Genomic DNA, 10,218 nt, shown 5'->3' with positions numbered 1-10,218 from the left:
TAGACCAAAAAAATGTTTTATTAAAGTCATAATCACCACTATATGTAAAATGAATTATTCATTCACTTAATTGTAATTTAATAAACAATCTCTTAAATACTAGCCATGTTTAACCATGTAGAAATCTTGTCCCTAAAGTCGTTTGAGTCCTTTGGGTGCTGAGAGTCGTACAGATCCCTCGTTTTCTCGGCGTGTCCACAACATCACCGCCTACTGAAATCAAAACCTACTTGTATCTGCATCATGTTTTTATTGTTGTTGTTGTCGTTGCTGTTGGCTGTTGTCGTTGTCGTCGTGCTGTAGTGGCAGGCTGAACCAAAGCGGTTCACGTCTCCGGAGATGATGATGCATTGCACCTTTAACAACCGTTTCCCCACAAGAGGAAATGCCCTTTTGTGAGTCCGCAAGAGGTAAAAAATACAACGGTTGACGGAGGAAAAAGGGAGGATTCATCAGTTTGCTTCGTTCTTTGAGGCTTCATCGAAGTTCTCCACGAGATCTGAGAGACAGAAAGACGACAAACTGCATCAGGATGTTGTAACAGGATAGATAGAGACCATTTGTGCAAGATGATGAGTTAATTATATATTTTTTTAACATTTTCCAGCTGAACTGTTCCAATAAAACATAATGCAAACTCCAAAGTCCTAATTTTCATAGTCTACTGCATTATTTAAGACAGTGGTTCTCAACTGGTGGGTCGGGACCCAAAAGTGGGTTGCGGACCCGTTCTGGATGGGTCGCGGACAGCTGGTCAAAAAAGTAAATAATATTTAATGCACATCTGATGTTGGACATGTATTTTATTTTGAAAAATAACTTATATTGAAAGGCACGCGTCACGTGAACACATGCAATTGTAATGCTCCTCCTCAGTTTCTTATTATTTGCTCTGAATGCAAAGATAATGAGGCCTGAATGCAGTGAATCTTGTTTTGTTTTGTGGGTCTTTATTTTGTGCAATTTGATATTTATTCACTTTTGTGAATATGCTTTGAATGCAGAGATGCATTAGAAGTCAAATATATTGTTTTGTTGGTCTCCGTTTTGTGCAGTTTGATATTATTTTATTCACTTCCGTACATGCAGTTGTCATGGTCCTCCTCAGTTTCATTCATGTGCTCTGAAATGCACTTTGCTCAATAAAGAGCTAAATGAGTTTTTAAAGGCTTAAAAAAAAAAAATCTTGGTTTGAATTCTATAAAAGTGGGTCGCGACTTAATGACCATGGGAAAATGTGGGTCCCAGAGTGAGACTAGTTGAGAACCCCTGATTTAAGAAACAAAGATGAGAACTACAAAGAGATGTTTCCTTTAAAATTAAATAATAATCTCCATCTGTACCTGGTACATCGTCGTCCTCCTCCTCTGCAGTCTCCTCCTTCACTGCTTTCATGTCCATTGCTGCAAAATATGTAAAGAAAAAGCAACAAGTGAATCCAGAGTTGAGCTGAAAAATGGAAAAAGTAATTCTTTGATAGTTACTAGACTTTTTTTTTTTTTATGTTTGCATCAGATTCTCCCAGATCTATTTTTGATGTTTTCCATCCTGACTCAGGTCTCAACATGTCAGTGATTTGTTTCTCTTGTTCTGCTTATAGAAACATGAAGCAACACGCTGCTGCTGCTGCTCTGTGTGGATGTGAGGTTAGGAAAGTGCTCAGCAAATTTAAGTGAACATCTGCAAACAGAAAAAGCATGTGATATGAAAATGAACCTGAATTTGATTTGGAGTCTCAGTCTGTACACAATTTAAAAAAAAATCACATGGTTATTTGTGTTGCACTGTGCAAACACTGAGTCTAGATAGAGACGATCGGTGTGCTGGACTTTCCTCTGATCTGATTCTGCACCTTTTTCCGTTGCTGTTTTGTTTTGCACCTCTCTTTCTACTCGCTTCACCTCGCAGCTACAACCTGTTCCTCCAGGTCTCATGTGCAGGTTTTACCTCCTCCGGTTCAGCAGTGATTCAACACAAACAAACAAGACGCTGCTGTATGTTCACAGGCTGCGTGTTTGACCCGGTCGCACCAGTCAAAGTGTGACACACAATAAGGCACTGACTTCAACTGAGAGATCGGTTAATCAGTGTTTGAAGAGTCTCTCCTCTAACATATAAAACCAACTAAACTGTTCTCTGCTCACTTGGATCCAGTTTTAATTATTTTAACTGACCTGGTTTTCTTTTTGAGCTGATCATCTACCTCAGCTTCAAGTCTGAGGGATTTTTTTTTTAACATTCAAGACAGTAAAGAGGGCGTGAACCTGTTTTCTCTCGTCATTAGTTCGAGAACACGTTACACCGGCCCTCAGTCATGCCCGCAGGTGAAAAGGACGAGCAAAGCATTTTTTAAAAAGGCAGACTAACTCAGAACGAGTCACCGCGAAACGTCTGAAAGCACTCGATAACTTCATAACTTAATGACCCACAACTCAAACACAGAGACTGCTTGCTGGAAAAACTGCCCCTGAAGGGAGCGCGCATCAGCGGTTTTACATGAATTTACCTCTAAAACAACTCTGTCTGGTAACGTTGTGTTATTATCTCATAGCGTGGTGAATGTGCAGGTCACAACTTGTCCACCAGAGCGTTGTGGAGTTGTTGGATTGTGTATTTGATGAGTTTGATGAGGGAAACCAAGAAATCCCATAATGAGCCTCCGTAGCGTAGCTCTGAGCAGCTCACGGCTCTGCTCCACCGTTCTAAAAACATCTTGCACCGACAATTAAAGGTAACAAACCTACTGCTAAGACTATACGGATTATGGCAATGGGCCACTTTGCCAAAATGTTGAACTATCCCTTTAAGGAAAACCCTGTATATGTGCCCACACTAGTGCATGCGTGTGTCTTTCAGAATAAAATACCTTCGTTCTCAAGAATAAACACTTCTCGTCCTTGAATATAAGGCAACTCACAACTTTTTCATCCATTAAAAAAAAAGTCCTATATTTAGGATGATACACTGACACTGTGACAGGGAATGTCTAAGTGTGTGTGTGTGTGTGTGTGTGCACTCACATTGCCGTGGGAACTGCTCGGCCAGCTTGCGCAGGCTGCTGAGGCTGTCGGCTCCCAGCTGGCTCAGGATGCCTGGCAGCATCTCTGTCAGCTGCTTGGTCTCGGCGTGGCCCGTGATGGCGAAGGTGTTGGCGGAGAGAGACGCCTGCACTTTGGGGTTGTTGAAGTGGATCACCGTCCCATCGTCTTTTATCATATTCACCTGAGAGACGGCGGGAATAAAAAAAATCAATTAATGATGAATATGTTCATTGTTTTTACCGACTTCCCTGGAAAACTCAACAGAACCACAACATGAATGAATGAAGCAAAATGAGCTCCCTGTGTGTGTGTGTGTGTGTGAGGATTCTCTATTATTTTGATTGTATTATTTTATTTATCTGAAGCTCTGTGCTGCAACTTGTTGGATAAAAGCAGTCTAAAAATAAACTAGATGATGACATGATTGGAGAGCGCTTTGATTAGGCCATCCCCGTCTTTTATCTTCCCTGTGACACAACAACGATAAAAAGATTCAGGACTCCAAGAAACGAAAGAAGAAGGAAGAGAAAGAAAAAGAAAAAACCAGGACAGCAGTGACATCAGTTTTCCTTTTAATCTTGTCAGAGACGCCTCACCTCTTCTATCCCCGCAATGTTGTTCACTGCCAGTTTCTTCAGCGAGCCCTGGAGTTTTTTGTCGTCAGCTGTTGCCGTTTTGTGAACAACCTTTTTCTTCCTGCGGGCTGTTCCCTGGGGAGAGAACAGGTGCGAATGCCAGAATGAACCAGGATGTCAAACACAGTTTAATACCACAGTGTCAAGTTTTAATCAAAGTGGGACACTGTGGGTTTTCTATTTTTACATTTTTGAATGATTTCTGGAGTGTGGTGAAGCAGCTACAAACAGATGCCTGGTTACAACCTGCGATGTGATTAAAGGAGCTTTTGCTCCATTTCTCAAAATGAGTCTAATAAACAACAGTTCACCTTTAAAATATGTTATTCAAGCTGTGATATTGATATGATGATGTGATAAATTTGTCTTTCCTCTTTGATGAGTCATGTCCATAAAAAAAAAACAAAGAGGTAACTGCAGTGAAAAATAGTCAAAAAATAGTTGCACCTGTTTCACTACTACACTTAATATAATCCACAAGAAAAGGGAAGTGGTTACAGTGAAAAGCCTCGGATGCACTGCTTTGTTGGAGTTTATATAGTTTAATAACTTTCATTGAGAGCACATGAGGTACACGGTTGAAGACGAGACTCTAAAGTTAAACCTAGGAGTTAAAAACAGGGATTTTATCACTTTTAGAGATCCTGGATGAGAAAGTCCTGACTGATTAATTACTGTCTCCACGAGTAGAAGTGACCAACAGTGTGTGAGATGTCATTACTTCTGGTTAAACACAGATAAGAAATTTTGACTGTGTGACGATGACAGTGTGGTGTAATCTAACCAAAGACACTGGGCCTTTGTCAGAGAGAAAAAAAAACAACAAATAACGCCACCTAGTGTGTGGCTGAAGCCGTCACAATAAGTGGGAACAAAGCCACAGAGGCCACAGATGAAGGGGCCGGTGCCCCCAGCCCCGGGCTAATAAAGGAAACGCTGAGGTCGGGAGAAACGACCTGACAGATGCTGAATGCCACCACGCTCCTTAAAATGAGCAACAACTGAAGTAACGACAGGAAAAAAAAACAGAGAGAGCTGATTATCGACATCGTCACTCTTGAACTTGGAAATATTGTTTCAAGTTCACTCACAGACGAGCTTTGTCTTCTGCTTTCAACTGTCTCACATGGTCCTCATCAAGTAACTGGATTACAAAATAAAATTTAGAAAATATAACCATTACAGGCTCTGAGTTCACACTTCTAAACCAGATTTTATTCACCTATGATGAAAACAGTGTGTAGTCACAGCTGAAAGTGCAATTCTTTATCCTATTGTATCCAATTAAATATATTGTAATATAATATTTTGCTTTTTTTCTATTTCATCTTATTTTATTTTAGTGTCTGCACCTGACACCACGTTAAGTTCCTTGTGCTGTAAAGTGACCTTTACTGCTCTTGGAAATAAAAACATTTCTAATTCAGATTTTTCCTAAATAACAACATTTAAGACCTTAAAACCCAATTTTGATGTAGGAATCAATCACACATCTCAACCAATTGTGTGAAAAAACAATAATACAAGTTAAAAAGAAAATAAATTGTGATAAAGGAGCAGACCGTACCTTTCCACCTATCCGGACTTGTGCCTGAAGTTTGGCGAGCTTCTCTTGATTCATAGTGTTCTGTTTAAAAAATCAAAAAGAGGGGATTTAACATTGTTTTTTCACCATGATTTCACATTAAAGCCAATGGCAAAGATATAACAGAAGTCTCCACGGTTTCGGCTTTTAGGAAGCACGTGTGGTTAAAGGTTGTTAACGCAGTGAAGACATCATGAATTAAGCAATAAGTGCTACAATAATCCTCGTTTCCACACGTTAGCACTGCTAGCAGACAGGCTAACAGAGCTGACAGATGGTCCGACATTTACACGGCAACTACACCGAAAACTACAACCCAACATAAACTAAAAATGATAAAGAAGAGTATCTAGAAGCAGTCGTTAAAGTGACATTTAAGTACAACATTAATGTAGCCTGTCTGCTGCTAACTTAGCATGCTTGCTAACTTAGCTAAAAATTAGCACGGTGGCTAACGCAACAAGATGAGCCAAAGCTAAAGCAAACAGCCGAGGTCAACTGTAAATTAAACGATGAAATAGGCCGACACTCGTGTTTACCACAAGATTAAATCGTTATTGTTGTCATTATCTGTATTTTTCGTTACCTTTTGATGAGGAAATTCACTGACAGCCCGTGGAAATGTTCTCGCTGCTGGTGAGTGTGAGGCAGCAGCGCAGCTTAAACCCGCAGCAATACAACACACTTCCGCTTGGGATTTTCACAATAAAACTAGTATCTTGACTTACTACAGAGAAAACATGTTGCCTAACTTCATAAATTAATCTATTCAAGTGGGGTTGAATTAATTAAAAACCTAAATATATATATATATATTTTTCAAACACAAAAATCTGAAAATATTTAACACTGGTGAAACATGGGAGGGGCGACTCAAAGGATCTGGTATCTGTCATTATATTATATTATATTATATATATATGTGTGTGTGCGGATCATAAATGAAAAGGAAATGTGAATATTTGCTTTGCAAGTTGATTTACACTGTGCACCCCTACTTTTTTGCTTGTGCTCCTAAAATTTAAAGTTAGGGGCCACTCCTAGTAAAAAAAAAAAAAAAGTTAGTCTGGAGCCCAGTTAGTTTTTCTGTTTATTTAAGCAATTAATGACCTATAGTTTTAGCTCAGATTTACACAATTGTGCTCTTGTTTACATTTTACGGAAACACTTGACAATGTGTGACAATGTTAGATTATAACATTAACTAGATTACTATCTTTCTTTTCAACTTGCACTCAGTGCTCTATAGCCTGATTTTTTTTAATGCCCTGACTACTTCAACCTGAGAACTCAGCATTAGTGCAGCACCATGTTTAGAGATAAACTATTTTTGTCCACCTGAATGCAGCAGTAGACTTCACCATGAGCACCTTTCAGAGGCGGTTAGAGCCACTGGGATGTCATTAATACTATTCTAGATACCATAAAAAGTTTAACTTTGGAGGCTTTCGTGTAATATAATGTAAAGTTTACACAAAATAAAAAAACAAACTTTTAATCAAAGGCTTTTAAATTTTTGGTTTCGGCTCAGCTTCCGGTCCTGGTCAGACATCCTGTTTGTCTAACTTGACTAGCTGAGTTTGCAGATAGGAGCACGCGGTGGTGCTGTAGTGTGGATGTGATGTCATGTGAATAATACCAAACCCCCCCCCCCCCCTCCAGGAAAGAGAATCACTGCTAAAAAAAAAAATACGCTCTTTATTTCAGAAAGAAGTCGTATCGACTCCATATGTAATAGCTTATTGGAATAACTTTGTTAATAACCTTAACTGGAAAAAAAATCTGGAATTTACCTGCTAGATATATAGTTGTTAATAATAAGGTAAAAGAAGTATCTTTTAAAATAATTCAAGTTTTTTTTTTTACAACGATTTAAAAAAGATATAGATTTAAACTGCTCTTTCTGTGTAGGACACCCTGAAGATGTTTTTCATTTATTTTGGTCTTGCCCTTTCTCAACTAAATTATGGGAAGATATTTGTAACCTGATTTGTTTTTCGATTGAACCTCCTTTTCCCCTGTGCTTTGAACGTATTGTTTGGCTTCACTGACAATCCATCTTCTAAAGAAAAACAATACTATATTATCAATCTTATTATACAATTAGCCAAATGGCACATTCATAAATGTCGTTACACTAATCAAAAACCACTTTTTATTATTTTTGAAAATGAAGCCAAACAATACATTAAGTCTATTAAAAAATCAATCAACATGAAAGCTATAAAAACTTTGAATTTATGTAGGCCTACACTTTACAATGTTTTTGTATGAAAGCGCCCTGGCGATGTTCTGTTGGTGTATTGAATTGTATTGCACCTTGCTGACTTAATAAAGTTTCTAAAAAGAAAAAAAAAATCACTGCTAAAAAAAAAGAGAGAAAAAAAGAGGAGGAGTCTGCCCAATACAAGATTTCACAACTTTATTGAACAGACTTTTATTGTGAAATTTGCAGTAGAACGTCCGGGTCGCTGGTTAAAGAAGCAGCCACTGCCATTTATTACCCACAAATACCCGCTTCTGCTGCTTCTGCTGCTGTTTCTGCTGCTGCTGCTGCTGAGAGAGAGAAGGCCAGACAAAATGAACACATCTGTGATGAAGATCGCGCTGTTCTCGACCCTGCAGCTTTTCTTCTCTCTGACGTGTCTGCAGGACGTCGTGCAGGCGGCGAGCAGCAGAGGTGAGTTCACTCCGCCGGTGCATCGGTCGACTTAGCAGCAGGATGTGCAGGATGTGTGTGTGTGAATATGTGTGTGAATATGTGTGTGTGTGCCGGGTCATTCACAGTGTTAACCTCGCTGTCTTTTGTGTGTGTAAGCCTTTAAATGTGTGTGTTTCCTGGTCTGGACAGGTAGTTTCCTGAGTGTATGTGTATGTGGGGCATTCATTCATTATTTCCTGTATTTTAATACTAGTGGTAACACACTCACTCCTCCCTGCAGTCACACTGTGCCCTTTGAGTTCAATGTGAATGGTTTCTCCACTGAAGGAAACAATAATATAACTTTATTCATCTAGGAGGTTTATTATTGTGTCAGAAATAGTCAAGGTAATAAAATAAATGTTAAGATTCATTGTACTAAACATGAATGAATGAAAGAAAGTGGAGGAACAGGTTTTTGTAATTCACAAAGTGACTCATACAGAATGAAAAGTTAAAAGATAACTGCAGTTTAGTAAGTGTTAAAGCCATTTTAATCCCCCCCTTTGTCATCTGAACAGCTCTTTTTAGATACATTTATTTATGTATTCTTCTGCATCATTTCACATATTTCCTGTATGGATGATATAGCCTACCCCGCTGCTCAAAACTCCCAGAAACTCCCAATGTTTTTACAGTCTTTATTCAAATATAAGCAAAAGATCAGGAACAGGGATGAAAAAATGGAACAACACATTTGCACATTTGCCCCAACTTTAGTTGATTATTTACTAAAAAGAAACCTCTGTGTCTGTGTAAAACTGTTTCTGTTTTTTTTACGCCCTCTGAATAAGGAAGTACTAGTGCTGTGTATTTTTTCCAGAGTGGTGAGAAAAGACAGACGGATCAGTCAGAGCTTCATCCTGCAGCAGCAGCAGATGATGATGAAGCAAAGCATTAAACTGTTGATGATTAACAACTACACTGCAAAAACTCAAAATCTTTCCAAGAATATTTGTCTTATTTCTTGTCAAAATGTCTCATTTCTAGTCAAAACAAATCTCATTCTACTTAAAATAAGACTCATCACATAAAAAGTAGCTTGTTTTTAGACACTTTTTACATCTTTCAAGCAGATTTTCACTAGAAATAATGTGATAATGGGGCAAGTTTTTCTTCCTTATTACAAGCACAAAAACCCTGCTTTCACTGGCAGATTTCTTACTTATTTAAAGTGAAAATTAGTTTAAAACAAGTGAAAATGATCTCAAAACAAGTTCATTTTTAGGTGATGAGTCTTATTTTAAGTGGAAAGAGATTAGTTTTGACTAGAAATGAGACATTTTGACAAGAAATAAGACAAATATTCTTGGAAAGATTTGGGGTTTTTGCAGTGTACAAGCACTTCTGAAACCATACAGTATATTATGAAACACAGGGGCTGTAAATGTGTTTCTGAATGTTTGTGTGTTTCTATACAAAACTATATTTCACACTCTGTGACATTTACAGAGTTCATACCAGGAAATGCAGGTGCCATGATTTAAACCGACTAGACTCAAGTAGTCAGAGGTGACACAGAGTCCCGGGGCCGTATTTATCAAACCTCTAAGAATAACTCCTAACAACAACACTGCTAAGAGTTGACTTGTGGCTGAAAGCTGCACTTAAAAGTTAGTTATCAAGCGTATTACTCACACTTTTAGCGAAGTGGAGGACTGAATCTTAAGTGTCGGTTACGACAGATGACATCACTTCCAAGTTCATAGGAATGACCAATCGCTGAATGGAGTCCCTTAAATATTATTATTATTATTATTATTATTAAATAAATAATTAAATGGCCCATGGAAATGTATACTAGCCTATTCAACCGTATTTTGACAACAATCTACAAAATACAAAATATATAATAATGAATCTAAACTAAATGTTTCCTAATCTTTCCTATTCATTAATTCAGCGTGACGTGACGTTGTTGGTGAGATGACGTCCCTTATTAAATCTGTGACAGGGATGAGGCCCACTCTCTCTTAAAGGGATAGTATCTTTTTTTTTTTTAAAGTGGGGTTGCATGATCTACAAATAGCCCCTAAGTACTTTAATTGCAGTAGAAGACTCTCTGCACTCCTCCCGTTAGCAACGCCAGCCCATAATAGCCCTGCCCAGAGATTTACAACATACATTGTTGTGAATGGACCCAAAAAAACAGCCTATTTTCGTGGCCTAAAAGAGGTTTTACCTGGAAAAAAAACAACACAGTTCCATTGTTCGCTATAATATAATTTTTTCCAGCCCTTCAAAGTGCAGGAAAAA

At 38.3% G+C, this 10,218-nt stretch overlaps 2 protein-coding genes across 2 annotated transcripts in view; one reads left to right on the top strand and one right to left on the bottom strand.

Annotated features, from left to right (window-relative positions):
- Window positions 1–5,896, bottom strand: LOC146970244 (transcription factor BTF3 homolog 4-like). Its single transcript, XM_085805761.1, has 6 exons — window positions 5,848–5,896; window positions 5,244–5,303; window positions 3,638–3,751; window positions 3,021–3,222; window positions 1,344–1,403; window positions 1–499 (listed from the first exon to the last, which is right to left on the bottom strand). Exons 2-6 carry the CDS (start codon window positions 5,295–5,297, stop codon window positions 453–455), a joined length of 477 nt encoding a protein of 158 aa, XP_085661887.1. The 5' UTR covers window positions 5,298–5,303; window positions 5,848–5,896; the 3' UTR covers window positions 1–452.
- Window positions 5,897–7,716: 1,820 nt separating this feature from the next.
- txndc12 (thioredoxin domain containing 12 (endoplasmic reticulum)) overlaps window positions 7,717–10,218 on the top strand; it is a 12,465-nt gene continuing 9,963 nt past the window's right edge. The window contains exon 1 of the mRNA XM_085806117.1: window positions 7,717–7,941. Within this exon, the coding sequence (XP_085662243.1) occupies window positions 7,842–7,941 (100 nt within the window). The 5' untranslated portion in view covers window positions 7,717–7,841. The remainder of the gene's footprint in view (window positions 7,942–10,218) is intronic.

Source organism: Trachurus japonicus, chromosome 17, assembly GCF_045865225.1.
Source record: "Trachurus japonicus isolate A0001 chromosome 17, Traja_1.0".
NCBI lineage: Eukaryota > Metazoa > Chordata > Actinopteri > Carangiformes > Carangidae > Trachurus > Trachurus japonicus.
This window is presented reverse-complemented; position numbering and strand designations above follow the sequence as displayed.

What these genes read in the sequence shown, in the direction of transcription:
- LOC146970244 (XM_085805761.1), bottom strand. Translation starts at nt 5,297, where the DNA reads ATGAATCAAGAGAAGCTCGCCAAACTTCAGGCACAAGTCCGGATAGGT. An exon ending in AAGTCCGGATAGGTGGAAAG is followed by an intron (nt 3,752 to 5,243) that starts GTACGGTCTGCT and finishes TTCTCTCCCCAG; the next exon opens with GGAACAGCCCGCAGGAAGAA. An exon ending in GGAGGACGACGATGTACCAG is followed by an intron (nt 500 to 1,343) that starts GTACAGATGGAG and finishes TCTGTCTCTCAG; the next exon opens with ATCTCGTGGAGAACTTCGAT.